The sequence below is a fragment of the Natator depressus genome, chromosome 7, assembly GCF_965152275.1.
Source record: "Natator depressus isolate rNatDep1 chromosome 7, rNatDep2.hap1, whole genome shotgun sequence".
NCBI classification, from domain to species: domain Eukaryota; kingdom Metazoa; phylum Chordata; order Testudines; family Cheloniidae; genus Natator; species Natator depressus.
In genome coordinates, this window is record NC_134240.1 from 21,966,210 (window position 1) to 21,983,001 (window position 16,792).

The 16,792-nt window shown below is 52.0% G+C and overlaps 1 protein-coding gene across 2 annotated transcripts in view; it reads right to left on the reverse strand.

Annotated features, from left to right (window-relative positions):
• PLXNA1 (plexin A1) overlaps positions 1–16,792 on the reverse strand; it is a 516,682-nt gene that overhangs the window by 275,921 nt on the left and 223,969 nt on the right. The window contains exons 22-23 of one of the 2 annotated variants that reach the window (XM_074957635.1): positions 12,035–12,291; positions 5,723–5,789 (exon numbers count right to left, since the gene is read on the reverse strand). The exons of the other annotated variant lie outside the window; for it this stretch is intronic. Coding sequence (XP_074813736.1) covers positions 5,723–5,789; positions 12,035–12,291 — 324 coding nt within the window. The remainder of the gene's footprint in view (positions 1–5,722; positions 5,790–12,034; positions 12,292–16,792) is intronic. 2 annotated transcript variants of the gene reach the window in all.

Genomic DNA, 16,792 nt, shown 5'->3' on the forward strand with positions numbered 1-16,792 from the left:
TCCAACAGCTTCCACCCAACCAGCACTGCCCCCCCAACCCGTCCGCTTTACAAATAAATTGTACTTTGGTGCAAAGTGCGGCTGCTCTCCCTGTCACCATATGCTGTTAGCATCTCGTTAGCATCTGCGGTAATTAAAGAGACAGCTGCTAACGAGCAGGAACAGGCATACATCATCCCCAGACCTTCCGACAACACGCCTGTCTTTGAAATTATGTTTCATTTGCAAACTTGGCTTCATTAAGTCAGCTTGGAAAAGAGAGAGAGAGGGAGAAAGAGCCCCAGTGTGGGTGCCGTGCTGTTTATTAATAGCTTCCTCGTAACGCAAAAGCAAAATAATGACCGTAAACCAACAAGCCCGCTCAGCAATTCCATTCCAGCCGGCGGAGAAACGCCTGCTTTTCTAGTTCGCTTTCTTTGCCTGCTTTCATGAGAGTAAAGAAAGGGAGTCACTTCCTTTGATTGCTTATAAAAGCTCCTGTAAAACTCCCAGCCGGGGGAAAGTGACACAGATGAAGAATAAATTGGAGCAGCCTTCGTGGTCACATCTCGTTTATCTGCTCCATTCTCAGTACGCAGTTTTCTCCCTCTCGCCGGCAGTCCGGCCCCACTCTCTACAGGAACCCGCTGCCGTAGCAGATTGCTTTTTAAAAATGTCACCCCTGAGCACTGACCCATTTCATTTTCCAGCCCAGTGAGACTCTGCAGATCCCCCTTTTGGAATGAAAATGAATGTGGAATATGGGGCTCTCTGTATGCAAAGGGCTGGAGAGACATTAACTAATTAACCAGTTTGATCCTTTAAAGCGAGTTTTTGCATTCTGGAACGGTGACAGGTTGTCAGCCTAGAGGAAGCAGGACAGCCCAGGCACCTGCAGTGCGAGCTTCCTCCACCCAGCACTGCGGAGACCCCCTCCAAGGATGACAGGTATGTCCCTATAGTCCATTCAATCCTTGGCGTCCCTGCCGACATCTCCAGCAAGGGGGAGCAATTAGTGCCAATCAGGGTGGTTTTTCCACGCTGCAGACCCCTGTTCTCTTGCAGCTGGACTGACCCCACCCGATCATTTCACACAGGTCACCATTAGATGGGCCATTAGATGGGAATGATTTTTGGTCGCTCCCTGCCAAAATCAAATATAAGAGGTGAAAGGCTCTGTGGCCCATTACCAATGGCCCTGTGCTGGACAATTCTCCCCTTCCCCAAACTCTTTCTAACTCTCTGGTCCATTCCAAGCAGAAGCAAAGATGACAGACAGCGCCCGGACTGGTTGTCATCTCACTGTGGAGCTGGAGTGCATGACCCCCAGGTGATCTAAAACGAAACCACAATGCACTCCCACTGCTGTGAGATAGTGACCGGTGCGATCTGGAGCCAGTGTCCCAGAGAGCCAGCAATCAGCTGTTTGCAGCAGATCCCATTCTCAATGGCAGTGGAACCCTGCAAAGCATCCCGTTGGACAGTCCTGGGACAGGCCATCTTAGCCCTATATGGTCACACGCCCCTGAATGGAGGAAAGCATTGCCACCACTTTTCACCTCCTCCCAACCAGGTCGGAGAGAGGGATGTTACCTGGAAACTAGTGGGGTTTCTTTGACTTTGACCAGATGGTTCCCTTAGAAGCTCCCTACAATTCCAGGTTGCTACAGAAAGCAAAATATAAGAGGGGCCCAGGGACACCCCAGTGTGGGATCCCCTCTCTGAAACATACCCAATGATGTACCGCCCTGACGGCACACAGGGCAGCCTGGCTCTAGAATGCAATTCTGCCCAAGCTTCAGGCTGCACCATTGCCAGCACTTAGTGTGTCTGTGAAAAAGTTACAAAGGAAAATGCTCCTGCAGAAGTTCCCGCGCACAAGCAAGACAAGCTGCTGGAAGGAGGCGTGTAAGGGAATGTTTGTGCAGCGCATACATTTGCATGGGGGGGGGGGGGGAGAGGATAGGCCCTAGGCAGTCTGAGTCAAGCCAGCAAATGCTCACAGTGTCTTACTGATAAGATTTAGCTCATCAGGCACCTAATACCGTGCATTTTTCAATGCTCGTCTCTATTTTTTTTCCCTTCTGCCTTCCCCTGGGGTGTCTCATTAAGAGTCTGATGAATGTTGCTGCAGGGCCCTATGAAAGCACCAGGCCTTAGTGATTCCACTGCTGCTGCCTGTCCCCATTTCCTCCTCAAGAGGTAGGGCCAGGAGACACCTAGGCAGGAAGAGAGAGGAGCTCTGGGATCCTATCCTAGGACCGGTTTCATTCTTACACTGGGTGGAGCTAGACACCGGCACTGCACTGTGAGAAACAATACGCAATGTCCCAGTTGTGTATGATGAGTGGCCGGCTTGCTTTGCTCCTCTGAATCACATGCTGCCAAATCCCTCTGTGCAGCCGCATCTCCAGGTGCTAGCCACCATGGGGGCACCCAGGGCGTGCATCCACCCTGCTAGACCGTGGTCACAATGCACGCAGGCATGGGGGGCAAATGGGTCTGCGAGTGTAAAAATTGCACCCTGCTCGCTGTACTCCTGCTGTCATTGGCCATACGTGCTCCTGGAAATTCTTCTTGGGGGAAAGCCGGAGACAAGAGGCCCTGCCCTCTATGGCTTTGCACCAGATCAGCAGCAGCAGCTCACATCAGAGGAAGACACCAGGTCAACCCCTAATCAAACAAAAAGTGCATCAGGGCCCTTCAAGGGCAGTTGTTTTTGAGAAGTGTCCTAGCAGCTGTGCACACAAAAAGGCTAGCAGGTCCGCATGCCTAATTTACATGCACAATTACCACTACTTGGTGCAAGGCATATGTTTCCCTGCTGGCAAACTGTCTGCTGCAATACCTGTTCCATCCAGCTCCAGGGTTTCCTCTCCCTGCCACTTGCAACCCTCACCTCACAGAATCACATGGCTCTAGCAGGTCCCACCCGTTCCATCTCCCTGAGACCAAGGCAGGAGCAGTCCCTATCAGACACAACTTCTAGGGTCTTGTCCAGGCTAATTTTAGGTGTTTTAAGCAAGCAATGAGGCTTCCACCACTTCTCCTGGGTGACTATCTCACAGCCTAACAGATCTCACTGCCAGCAAGTTTGTCCTGGTAATCTGCATACATTTTCCTTTAATTATGCCCCTCGGTACTGCCCTAAATAATCCTTCTCTTCACTGCTCTTTAGACCCGGGAGACTATCCGCTCCCACTGCCAGTTAGCCAAACATCTCCATACAGAGGAGATGTTCCTGGCCCCTCCCCATGTCTCTCTTTTCCTCTTAACTTCTTAGCGGGAGTCATGCCCCAGGACAGACGGCGGCGAGTGAATTGACTCAGAGGAGCTTTCAAATCAGACAACAATGTATCGAGGTGTCAGCAAGGAGGGCAAAGCATACAGAGGACATCGGCTCAGCACTGAGGCTGAAACAGCCAGACCCTGAACTGCATGTTCAACTCCCAGCAGGATTAGTTGAGCCCCTCACGGAACACAATTTGCCTACCTCAGTAGCTCACTCTGTGGGTTTCATCTGAACGAGACCAGCTCCCGTATGCCCCACACACGCAGCCAGAAGCCCGTTGTTAGAACACGCAGTCACACGCACAGAAACGTGAGGGCCTTTGCAACCCCCTTCGCTCACACAGTGGCACTGTTTTCATGAGCAAAGAGCCAGCTAGATGCATCGCGGGGCATTAGCATGTCCAAGCACTGCAACTGCATGCAGTCACAATTACACGAGCAAATCAGGTGCACAAATGCACTCAATTGTATTTTACAATAGCAAATCTTTTCCAAAGGTCTGGCCCTCAGGAGATCACCTGCCACTTTCTGCAAAGTGTGATTCTGTCCCACTGACCTGAATATTTCCCTCCCCCCATGCTGTGGTGAAGGGTGCTAGGCATGGGATCATTTGCTGTCTGCATTTATAACGCCCTTTGAAACCCCATGTGACGCAAAGCGTGATGCGCAAATGCAAACCCACGGAGTGAGGAGGACACGGCGGGTTTTTAAAGGCAAAACCTCACTCCTCTCCTGCTGTGGGAAAATGACAGACACTGTACAGATATATTTTTATAGATATGGGCCATCTCTCGACAGAGGCACAACGCGAAGTGCATGTAAGTGATATTATAAATCATCTCTCACTGGCGATCACTCAGGTCTGCGCAGGTGCCTGCTCACCCACACTCCTCTCCTGGAAATGGTTCAAACCTTCATCTTAATGAGGGATGAAATCGCACAAAAACGGCTCCGTGCCACCAGGACTCGCTGAGTAAACGGCAGGCGAGATCCTGGGAAAGCGGCTCTGCTGACTGACAAACAGGCAGCACCATTAACCCAGCTTGCTTCCTTCTGGAGCACGCAGCAGACCGCCGTTCCTACCACTCTGCCAGCGAACTCTGCCGCTGCACTTTCCCACCGCTGCAGCCCTAACGGTGGGGACAGGCGTGTAGACAGCACTTGGGTGGCTTTATCTCCACTGAATAATATTAGATGAGCCAGCAGTAAAAATACTCCCACTCCATGTACTCCTCAGCTCCCTCCCTTACTACCGTGGGTGGAGCTGCGCCAGGGTGAATTATGGCCACCAGGTTTGCAAGTGCAGGGCAGGAAACGCAGATGCTGTGTGCCAACTGGGTATGGAGATGCAGTGAGCCTGGCTGAAAGAAGGGGGCTCCTTCTAAAGGCACTGACACCTCCTGAACAGCTCGGAATAACAGCCTACTGAGAGGCCATTCGGCTCCCGTGTTGCTGATCTGCCATGCTGGGCCTACAGGATGTGGGCGTGAGACCAGCACCTTTGCTGCTCAGAGTCTACCTGCCTCCTCCTATTTGTGCCCCCACTCGGCGTCCCCGCCCCACACTGCCAACACATCAGTCAGCACGATGGCAGTTTTGTGGAGTGGGGGGGTGAATGGCTGGAGCCGAGGGACTCCGCAAGGTGCCATTTCCCTGCTGAACAGCCTTAGCTATAAAAGATACAGAGAAAAGCAAAGCAGTCGACTAGACAGGGCAGGGCAGCAGAACAGGCTCTGCGTTGAATGGGCTACAGAGCATTCACAGCTAGAGCTTGAACAGGGAGGGGCCAATCCTGGGGCCCTGGCTCCTGCATTACTCTGGCAAACTCCCATTCCCGTAAGTGGGGGGTTGGGCTGAGTACGGCCCTCAGGATTCAGATGACACCAGCACCGGGCCTTGCTCTAGCACCTTCCATGCAGGGAGCTCAAAACACTGTGGGTATGTCTACACTTAAACCACTACAGCTGTGCTGCTCCAGTGCAGACACCATCGATGCCAACAGGAGTTCTCCTAATCCACCCGCCCGAGAGATACTAGCTAGGTTGACGGAAGAATTCCTCCAGAGACCTAGCACTGTCTACACCGGGGATAAGGTCGGCATAGCTGCGTCTCTCATGGGGGTGGGTTTTTCACACCTCTGAGAGATGTAAGTTCCCAGTGTAGACCAGCCCTTTGTGTTAGGCTAGACAGGATTGGGTTTAGCCTCATGACCCTGCCCTGTGGGGAGGTAAGTCAGAATCACTAGCTCCATTTTACAGAAAGAGGGAGAAACTGAGGCACTAAGTGGGGAAGTGATGTGCCCACGGTCACACAGCAAGTCAGTGGCAGACCTGGGAACCCAGATCTCCTGGCTCCCCATCCACACGCCATCCCATCCCAGCACAGAGGTGGTTCCCACAGGGAAGGAGGCCAGGCCCTGGCCCTGGGGGCTAGTGGTCTCTTCCACACTCACCTTTAAAAACTTGTACAGGAGGAACGTGAACCAATTAGTCAGCATCTTCTCAGCCACAGACTCCGTCCTGTAGGGAAGGCAGAGAGTAAGAACGTCACAACAGAGAAGTGGAGGTCTCCGATTTTTCCTGCAGTCTCCCCGGTCTCGGACCTTTTACCTATTTCTCATTTGCTTTACAGGTCATGTCCTGGAAGGCAGAAAACTCAGAACAAAGGGGCAGGAGGCGGCAGTAAGAGTCCTGGGGGTTGCTATGACAAAAAACTAAAGATGGTCCCTTTGGGAGTCAATCCTGGCCTGCCACAGGGAGAGCTCATTAGAGAGGAGCCTGCTCACCTCCAGGACTCAGACACAGGAATCCAGCCAAAGGGAGAAGCAGAGCTGGCTCCACTCCCTGTCAGCATCACCTCAGTAGGGAGGAGACAGCAGCCAGGGCTCCTCCTTAACTGGGGAACTTGAGGTAGATCTCGTAAATTTCACCCACTGGGGTTCATCTTAATGTCTTCAATGGGAGGAGGGCATTTGAGGCATCCAATATGAATATTATAACAAATCCAAATATTACGACAAATCCTAGAACACCATATTTGTCACCATGCTGTACACCTAGGCCATGCAGAACTTCGGCAACAGCTGGGGTACAACTCTGATCTTTCTGCTCCAGACGCTCAGGCCTCTGCCACTTGAGCTAAAGGAGAATCACCATAAGCTGCTAGCAATGCATGGCCTATGATACATGGTTCAGCAGATGTGATTTCAGCCAGTAAAGGCCAGTGGTGCTCACACATTAGCCCATCCATTACAATATTCTGCACAAGCAATGGACCCTACACATGAACCAACTAGAAACTTAGGCTGTCTTCCATGTTCCTTTGGAGCACTGAGCAAGGATCCTCGACCAAGAACAGGGGGGTTTATCCCCTATGATCGGTTCCTTGCCCGTGGAGTGGAGGTGGGCTGACTGGTGATCCTTGGTGTGGCACATGCCTGTTTCCCAGCAAGGTGAATGTGATGGAGGAGGAGTTTGGAGCAAACTTTGATGGAGCTGTCAGTCAGTGCTAGCTCCGCAAGGCGCTGAAACAGAGACTGACAGATAAAGTGATGCTTATCAAACTTCGGGGGTGCAGCCTCTGGAAGCAGCCTCTTGCTTCTGGAAAGCTCGGTTCGAATTTGGATCACATAATGCGCAAAAACACTGTAGGAGAGTAGGGACGGGAAGTGCAGAATTGTTTCCTATGCACATTTGGGAAAATCACAAAACCGCCTAAAATTCCAGCACAGCTAGTCATGTCCGGACAGCAGAGGGCCTGAACTGGAATAGTAGGGGCTGCAGGTCAGGCGTGAGGTGGACCAACAGATCTGTGTGAAGGGGCCCAGGAGCGGAATAGCAGGGGATGATGTGGGTCAGGATTGAAGTGCACGGACAGAACTGTGTGAGAAGCCTCGGTCTGGAATAAGAGACGGTGCTACAGGTTGGTAGTGAGGTGATCAGCCGAACTCTGGGGGCAGGGCAGGAATGGAACAGCAGCGAATGATGCAGGCCTGGATTGAGGTGAATCGGGCAGGCTGCATGGGGGAAACTTGCATGGTGTCTGCTTGCAACGTGTACGTCCCTGCACATGAGAGCCCTCGTGCTGTCACCAGGATCAATGTTCTCTTTAACACATTCATTTCTTTAAAAAGCCACTCGCACTTCCTTAAAAAGAAAAAACCCAGACCGTTCCCACTGAAATTCTCTAGTTATGCTTTTTCAGCTGCTCCATCCATTAATCATCAGATCAGCTATTTTCGAATGCAGATGCTCACAAAAGCACAAGCAACACTAATGACCTCGAGAAGGTAACTGCCTTCCTGCTGCACTGGGGGAGTGAAGAAGAACACAGAAAAATGCCTTTATTTAAAAAACAAAAAACCCCAACGCTTGGAGTCCTGCAGACTTTGCGCCACGTCCCCGTGACACAAAGGAAGCGCCACGTGGGGAGGATGGGAAGGGAACAATTAATGATCACAGATTGTTTAGAGCAGATCACCTTTCCTAGGGTTAATTTCATCTGAGCTGCTTTTGAGCAGTCCTGACCCCACCTCAGCCTGCTCTGCAAGGGGAGGGGTGCATGTGAGAAGGAGAAGGTATCACGGGAAAGAGGTAACTGGAGGATGAAAATGAAGAAGTTTAATAGACATCCCTCCCCAGCCGTCCGGATTGTATGAGAGTTGCAGAATAGCTCCTCCTGTTCATTTCAAGTCAGCTTCAGCTTCCCTCGGGAGATTCTTCCACAGTCCTGGTTACAAGCGGATGTTCGTATTTATCTGCGATGTGGCCAGGTGCCACAGTTAGAGGGGATTATACAACAGTAAAATTACTAAACACCACATCTCCCCGGCCTGGTTAAAGTTAATCCTGTTACTCTTGATGTTCGATCCCACTCCCTTATCCACCAGCAGCCGACTACAAAGGATGGAGGAGGAAGAGCCCAGAACTCAGCTCTCGTGTGAGGGCATGGGGACCGGTGGAAATCAGTTCATTCCTTGAACATAACCACACAGCAATTAGATGAGAGTAGAAAGAAAGGGATCAAGCCAGGACTAGCCACCTCAATCCTGCCCTGCAGCACTCCTTGCTACTGAGGCCTGACCCCCACACTGCTCTCTGCCAGGACCCCTCGCTCCTGTCTGTCAGTCCCCCCTGCTATTCCACTTGTGGGCCCCTCACAGCTCCTCTGATGCACCTCAATAAATCTAACACCCACTGCATTAAATCTTCCGCGCTGCTTAGGCCCTCTGGGAACACAAACTCATCCTGCACCTGTGCAAGCTGAGACAGAGGTAGCGAGGGCTGGGCCTGCTTTCCTCGCTGGCCTTGGACCGCTGCCACGATTTGGAGGATACGGCTGCCGGGGGCTCCCCAAGCCAGGGCTCATTCGCTCTCCTTTTACTGATATTGATTTTCTTGATTCTGGAGCTTTGCTTGGCAGCGGCTCTGCAGTGCTCCAAGTGACCCATGATCTGATCATCCGGCTTAAATATTTCAGTGAAACCAGTTGTATTATGTAAACGGGAGAGCGGTTGCAAGAGAGGAGGGGAAAGGCGGTGCAAGCAGAGTGCTGGGGAGGAGGACAATGGTGAGATTGTGCAGAGAAAGGAAAACCCACAAGGTCACATCCCCAGGGCCTTACTCAGGCAAAGTCCTCACCAGGTCAATAGCCAGAACTTGGTCCATGTGCCCTCCCCAGGCACCTTCTATCTGAGGCACTCAGGGCAGACATTAAAGAGTACAGCACTCCTGGGAGGTACAGGTCAACCCCATTTTACAGATGGGAAAACTGTGACACAGGGAGGGGAAGCAGTCACCCAAAGAGAAACAGACAGACAGGAGGTGGTTAGTAGAAGACGGGTACCTATCCTGGTACTTCCAATGAAAAATTCCACTCTTTGGAAATTGATCTCTATGCCCAAATAAGCAGCAAGCCCCTAAGTGACATCTATGCAAAGGCCAACAGACCTTGGAAACCCTGAGTACGTACACACACCTTCTCCTGGAGCCCTCAGGTGCTGTGGTGCTGGGTAGAGGACAGTGTGGCACTGGGAAAGGCGAGCTCTAGGAAGAGGAAGGAAGCAGGGAGAGGCCAGGTGCTGTGATGGTGTTGTTTATTAATTGGTTTTGTTCTGCACTTGGTATATCTTTCAATATTCATCGGCCCGTGAGAGGAGAGCTCAGCTCTGTCATTAAGTATTGATGGGGCACAGCAGACTCACAGTGGAGCTGGAAGGCTGCTGCCTGCTCGCACACCCTTCCTGCTCCCGTCTCTCCCCTAGCCCCGTGCCAGACAAGCTGCTTGTGAAAATCCACTTGACTTGCATGAAACCCCGGGCCTGCCTGGTTTTCACAAGTGGGGAGATGCTGACTGCTGGTAACTGCTCCTGGCCAAGTAAAGGCCAGGAGCACCAGGTTGCTGGAAGGGCTGCCGGAAGGTGGTCTGGGGCACTGGAACGCCGGTGAGAATGGTGGAGGCCAGAAGCAGTGCTGGAACGCCATCAGGAATGGCAGGGGCACTGGAACACTGGCAGGAATGGAGGGTGCACTGGAACACCGGTGGGATGCTGTCCGGGGCGCTGGAACGCCATCAGGAATGGCAGGGGCACTGGAATGTCAGATAGAATGGCGGGGGCACTGGAATGCCGGCAGGATACTGTCCGGGGCACTGGAACGCCATCAGGAATGGCAAGGGCACTGGAATGCCGGTGGGATGCTGTCCAGGGCTCTGGAACGCTGACAGGAACGGCAGGGTGCCGGAGGGAGCGCTGGAACGCCAGCAGGAATGGTGGGGGCGCTGGAACGCCGGCAGGATACTGTCCGGGGCGCTGGAACGCCAGCAGGAATGGCAGGGGCACTGGAATGTCGGCGGGATGCTGTCTGGGGTGCTGGAACGCCAGCAGGAATGGCAGGGGTACCGGAATGCCGGTGGGATACTGTCCGGGGTGCTGGAATGCCGGCAGGAATGGCAAGGGCACTGGAATGCCAGTGGGATGCTTTCTGGGGCACTGGAACGCCGACGGGAATGGCAGGGTGCCGGAGGGAGCGCTGGAACGCTGGCAGGAATGGCAGAGGCGCTGGAACGCCGGCAGGAATGGCAGGGGTACCGGAATGCCGGCGGGATACTGTCCGGGGTGCTGGAATGCCGGCAGGAATGGCAAGGGCACTGGAATGCCAGTGGGATGCTTTCTGGGGCACTGGAACGCCGACGGGAATGGCAGGGTGCCGGAGGGAGCGCTGGAACGCCGGCGGGAATGGCAGAGGCGCCGGAACGCCGGCGGGAATGGCAGAGGCGCCGGAGGGAGCGCTGGAATGCCGGCTGGATGCAGCTGGGAGCATCACTGCAGTGGTAGCAGCAGCCTGTGCTAGCTCACCATAGGTCTCCAACTCTACATAGCATCCCCAATGATGCGAAGTTTCCGTTGTCCAAGCAACTGTTAGCCATGGATCAATTTGCCTTTAGTGCATGATGCCAACACCTCCCCTACTCATTCGACATCTCCGTACGTAAGTCAAATGAGAAGCCCCACAGTTAGCACTGGGGAAAACCATGGATATGTTTTCCCTCTCTCATGCTAGCCAGGCACTGGGAGCCTCCTAGAGACAGAGGAAAAACTGTCTGAAGTGGCTGAAAAACTGGGCGGGAACCAACAAGTTACAGGTCCAATGCGTTGGTGCTGCCAGTGGCTCCCGCCACTGCAGCCCACCATCTAACGTACACATGGCAGGGGCCCTGCACCACAACTGATACAACACAGCACTCATCCAATGGCAGACCTGGTGGGAATCCTGGCTAACCTCGAGCCTTGGAACCCACAGGTGCTGGGCACCTGATATTGGCCAATTTGGAAGCCTGCAAAGGCAGTACAGAAGGATGGGCATGTCTGGCCCTCTCCCTACACCTCAAAGCAGCCAGAGCCAGGACGGGGTGAGGAGGAAATCTACAGGCAAAGGTCTCATAGGGAAGTGTGAATTTCTGCACTAGGGACCCAGCAGGGAAAAACACGCTGTCAAGGGAGTGGAAGAAACTGAGGCTTTCACTTCCAAGGAATAGCCTGGTACCCGGAGAAAGCTCCATCTCCAGCACTGAAGGGTTCGATCTGACATCAAAGAACTTCAGAAAGCAACTAGCTTCTAAATCCCTGGCTTAAAAACAAACTTGCAAGGTTCTCTAAGCACTGAAATAAAGCACGGCTCCTGAGCACCCAACTATCTGAAACTCAGGGAGCTTTTCCCAAGGTCCCACACCCATCTCTTGCAGGGAAGTCTTTCTGAGTGAATCTCTCACACAACCAAGGAAATGCTTTACCAAGGGTCGTATCCATTGGATGCTGCCACCACTGCCACCAACTCAGCTGATGGAGAAGACACCTGATCACATCACAAAAGGGGGGCACAGTGCACTTCCGATACATGCACAGACATACACAGGGATGAGGGGGCAGGAGCAGGGCAGCGGTTCGCATACCAAACTGTTGTGCTCTCCAGAGTTTGACCACAAGGAACCACAGGCTAGAGCAGTGGACAGAACACCTCTGCTTTCACACTGCAGAGCAAGATGCCCTTATACTCCACCACAGCCAACGGCATCAGCACTGATTCCTCCCCTTCGCTGTGTGGCGGGTGAGCGGGAATTGTCACCAGGGGCACAGACATTGTGAGACTTTCATGGAGCTTTGTACACCGGCGATGAAGATCATGGTGCACTTTTTGTACCGGTAGCACGGGCCAGCGGGGGCTCCATCAGAGTCTCTCCGAAGCATATATTTTAGACAGACACTCACCTCCGCAAGAGCAGCTTGGGATGGTTCTTACTCTCCAGGTTCTTCTCAATCAGGTCTGAGAGGAGTTGCTTCAGCACGCCTGTGGCATACTCCATCTCCCCCTGCAGCGCTGTCATGATCAGGGAAGCCACGTTGCCCCGGTCCCGCATGGAGAAGCTGCGTTGCGCCTCCAAGGTGCGGATGAAGGTTAGCAGGAAATGCTTCTTGTTCAAGAGCTGCCCAAAGAGGCTCAAGGACTTCTCCACATTCGCCTGGACCTGAGGGGACAAAACAACCACCCTGAGTCAGACTTGAGGGGCAGACATGCTGGAGAAGGAAAGGGGACAGCACCTTGTTAGTGTCCTGGACTTACTCTCCTTCCCATTCTGTGCCTTAGCAATGCAGAGAGCTCAGAGAAGCACATCTGACTTCATGTGCACTACCAGGCATGCTGCAGTGGGGGATCAAGGAATATAGGAATTGTCATACCAGGTATAGCCAATTGCCCATCTAGCTAGCATCCTGTCTCTAGCAGTGGCCAGTACTGGGTACTCCGGATGAAGAGGAAAGAACCCCCCTAGTGAAAAATTCTGGAATAGCCTGCAGCAAACAGAGGACAGGCAAACTGAGGGAGCTTGCCTGGAAGCTCACTTGGCGGGAGTTCCCACAGAGGTTTTTTTTGCCTTTCAGGCTTCCGTGAGCAGTAAATACAACATCTGAAGACGCTCTTAGAAGGAAGACATTATGGATAGTGAGCTATCAGCTGTTGTGACCTGCACAGGATGTGCCATGTTTGTCTTTCTCCCAGAGGATAGAAGCGACTTCGTCTGTAGGAAATGCAAGCTGGTCTCCATATTGGAGGAGAAGGTTAAAGGACTAGAGACTCAAGTATCAACTCTGCATTGCATCAGAGAAAAGGAAGATTTTCTGGATAGAAGTCAGCATTTGGTACTGCAGGCACAGCATGCTGAAGAATCTGAGAGGGCAGTGCAGAACGGAGAAGAAAATTGGCAGCATGTGACCTCCAGAAGAAGAAAGGGGAGAACCCATGTACCCCCAATGCAGATAGGGGTAAGAAACCGTTTTCAGGCTCTCTGCACAGGTACAACGGTGGAGAATGGTTTGGAAGAGTCATCTGAGGGAAGGGATCAGAAGGAGAGCCCATCAACTGGAAGGCATGGGATGCATTGAACTAGGGATGGGGGTTCCACGACCACCACTCCCAAGAGGAGGAGACAGGTGGTGGTGGTCAGGGACTCCCTCCTAAGGGGGACGGAGTCATCCATCTGCCATCCAGACCAGAAAACTTGAGAAGTGTGCTGCTTGACCTGGAGCTAGAATTCAGGATGTGACGGAATGTCTGCCAAGATTGATCAAGCCCTCAGACCACTACCCCTTCCTACTTCTCCATGTGGGCACCAATGATACTGCCAAGAATGACTTGAGCAGGTCACTACAGACTACGTGGCTCCGGGAAGAAGGATAAAGGAGTTTGAGGTGCAAGTCATGTTCTCGTCCACCCTCCCTGTTGAAGGAAAAGGCCCAGGTAGGGACCATCGAATTGTGGAGGTAAATGCGTGGTTATGCAGGTGGTGGCGGAGAGAGGCCTTTGGATTCTTTGACCATGGGATGTTGTTCCAGGAAGAAGGATTGCTAGGAAGAGATGGAATCCACCTAACAAAGAGAGGGAAGAGCATCTTCACAGGCAGGCTTGCTAATCTAGTGAGGAGGACTTTAAACTAGGTTTGCCAGGGGATGGTGACCTAAGCCCAGAGGTAAGTGGGGAAGTGGGATACCAGGAGGAAACATAAAGAGGAGGGTGCACCAGGGGAGGCCTCCTGATTCATACTGAGAAAGTAGGGCAATCGGCTAGTTATCTTAGGTGCCTGTATACAAACGCAAGAAGCCTGGGAAACAAGCAGGAAGAATTGGAAGCCCTGGAACAGTCAAGGAACTATGATGTGATTGGAATAACAGAGACTTAGTGGGGTAACTCACATGACTGGAACACTGTCATGGATGGGTATAAACTGTTCAGGAAGGACAGGCAGGGGGAAAATGGTGGAGGAGTTGCACTGTATGTAAGGGAGCAATAAGATTGCTCAGAGCTCCAGTATGAAACTGGAGAAAAGCCTGTTGAGAGTCTTTGGGTTAAGTTTAGAGGGGAGACCAACCAGGGTGATGTTGTGGTGGGTGTCTGCTCTAGACCACCAGACCAGGAGGATGAGGTAGATGAGGCTTTCTTTGGACAACTAACAGAAGTTTCCAAATGAGAGGCCCTGGTTCTCATGGGGGACTTCAATCACCCTGACGTCTGCTGGGAGAGCAATACAGCAGTGCACAGACAATCCAGGAAGTTTTTGGAGAGTGTTGGGGACAACTTCGTGGTGCAAGTGCTGGAGGAACCAACTAGGGGCCGTGCTCCTCTTGACCTGCTGCTCACAAACAGGGAAGAATTGGTAGGGGAAGTAGAAGTGGGTGGCAACCTAGGCAGCAGTGACCATGAGACGGTTGAGTTTAGGATCCTAATAAAAGGAAGGAGGGCAGCAGAATATGGACCCTGAACTTCAGAAAAGCAGACTTTGACTCCCTCAGGGAACTGATGGGCAGGATCCCCTGGGAGGCTATGAGGGGGAAAGGAGTGCAGTAGAACTGGCTGTATTTTAAAGAAGCTTTATTGAGGGCACAGGAACAAACCATCCCAATGTGCAGAAAGAATAGCAAATATGGCAGGTGACCAGCTTGGCTTAACGGAGAAATCTTCGGTGAGCTTAAACACAAAAAGGAAGCTTACAAGAAGTGGAAACTTAGACAGATGACTATGGAGGAGTATAAAAATATTGCTCGAGCATGCAGGGGTGTAATCAGGAAGGCCAAAGCAGAATTGGAGTTGCAGCTAGCAAGGGACGTGAAGGGTAACAAGGGTTTCTACTGGTATGTTAGCAAAAAGGTGGTGGTCAGGGAAAGTGTGGGCCCCTTATTGAATGGGGGAGGCAACCTAGTGACTGATGATGTGAAAAAAGCTAAAGTACTCAGTGCTTTTTTTGCCTCGGTCTTCACAGACATGGTCAACTCCCAGACTGCTGGGCAGCACAGTATGGGGAGGAGGTAAGTAGCCCTCAGTGGTGAAAGAACAAGGACTATTTAGAAAAGCGGGACATGCACAAGTCCATGGGGCCAGATTTAATGCATCCGAGGGTGCTAAGGGAGTGGCTGATGTGACTGCAAAGCCACTGGCCATTATCTCTGAAAACCTGTGGCAATCGGGGGAGGTCCTGGTTGATTGGAAAAAGGCAAATATAGTGCCCATCTTTTAAAAAGGGAAGGAGAATCCGGGAAACTACAGACTGGTCAGCCTCACCTCAGTCTCTGGAAAAATCATGGAGCAGGTCCTCAAGGAATCCATTTTGAAGCACTAGGAGGAGAGGAAGGTGATCAGGAACAGTCAACATGGATTCACCAAGGACAAGTCATGTCTGACCAACCTGATTGCCTTCTATGACGAGATAACTGGCTCTGTGGATATGGGGAAAGCGGTGGACTTGATATATCTTGACTTTAGCAAAGCTTTTGACATGGTCTCCCACAGTATTCTTGCCAGCAAGTTAAAAAAGTATGGGCTGGATGAATGGGCTGGATGAATGGTGGATAGAAAGCTGGCTAGATCGTCGGGCTCCATAGGTAGTGATCAATGGCTCAAAGTCTAGTTGGCAGCCGGTATCAAGCGGAGTGCCCCAGGGGTCGGCCCTGGGGCTGGTTTTGTTAAAATCTTCAGTAATGATCTGGATGATGGGATGGATTGCACCATTAGCAAGTTCGCAGATGACACTGAGCTGTGGGGAGAGGTAGATATGCTGGAGGGTAGGGATAGGGTCCAGAGTGACCTAGACAAACTGGAGATTGGGCCAAAAGAAATCTGATGCGATTCAACAAGGACAAGTGCAGAGTCCTGCACTTAGGATGGAAGAATCCCATGCACTGCTACAGACTGGGGACCGACTGGCTAAATGGCAGTTCTGCAGAAAAGAACCTGGGGATTACGGTGGACGAGAAGCTGGATATGAGTCAGCAGTGTGCCCTTGTTGCCAAGAAGGCTAACGACATATTGGGCTGCATTAGTAGGAGCATTGCCAGCAGATCGAGGGAAGTGATTATTCCCCTCTATTCGGCACTGGTGAGGCCACATCTGGAGTATTGTGTTCAGTTTTGGGGCCCCCACTACAGAAAAGATGTGGACAAATTGGAGAGAGTCCAGTGGAGGACAACGAAAATGATTAGGGGGCTGGGGCACACGACTTATAAGGAGAGGCTGAGGGAACTGGGCTTATTTAGTCTGCAGAAGAGAAGAGTGAGGGGCATTTGATAGCAGCCTTCAACTACCTGAAGGGGGATTCCAAAGAGGATGGAGCTAGGCTGTTCTCAGTGGTGGCAGATGATAGAACAAGAAGCAATGGTCTCAAGTTGCAGTGCGGGAGGTCTAGGTTGGATATTAGGAAAAACTATTTCACTAGGAGGGTGTGGTGAAGCACTGGAATGGGTTACCTAGGGAGGTGGTGGAATCTCCATCCTTGGAGGTTTTTAAGGCTCAGCTTGACAAAGCCCTGGCTGGGATGATTTAGTTGGGGTTGGTCCTGCTTTGAGCAGGGGGTTGGACTAGATGGCCTCCTGAGGTTTCTTCCAACCCTGATATTCTATGATTCTATGGGCAAGTGTCTTCCAAACCCCAGTAGTCAGTGGTTGGCATACGCCAGAAAGCATGAAGGTTATAGTCCTTCTATA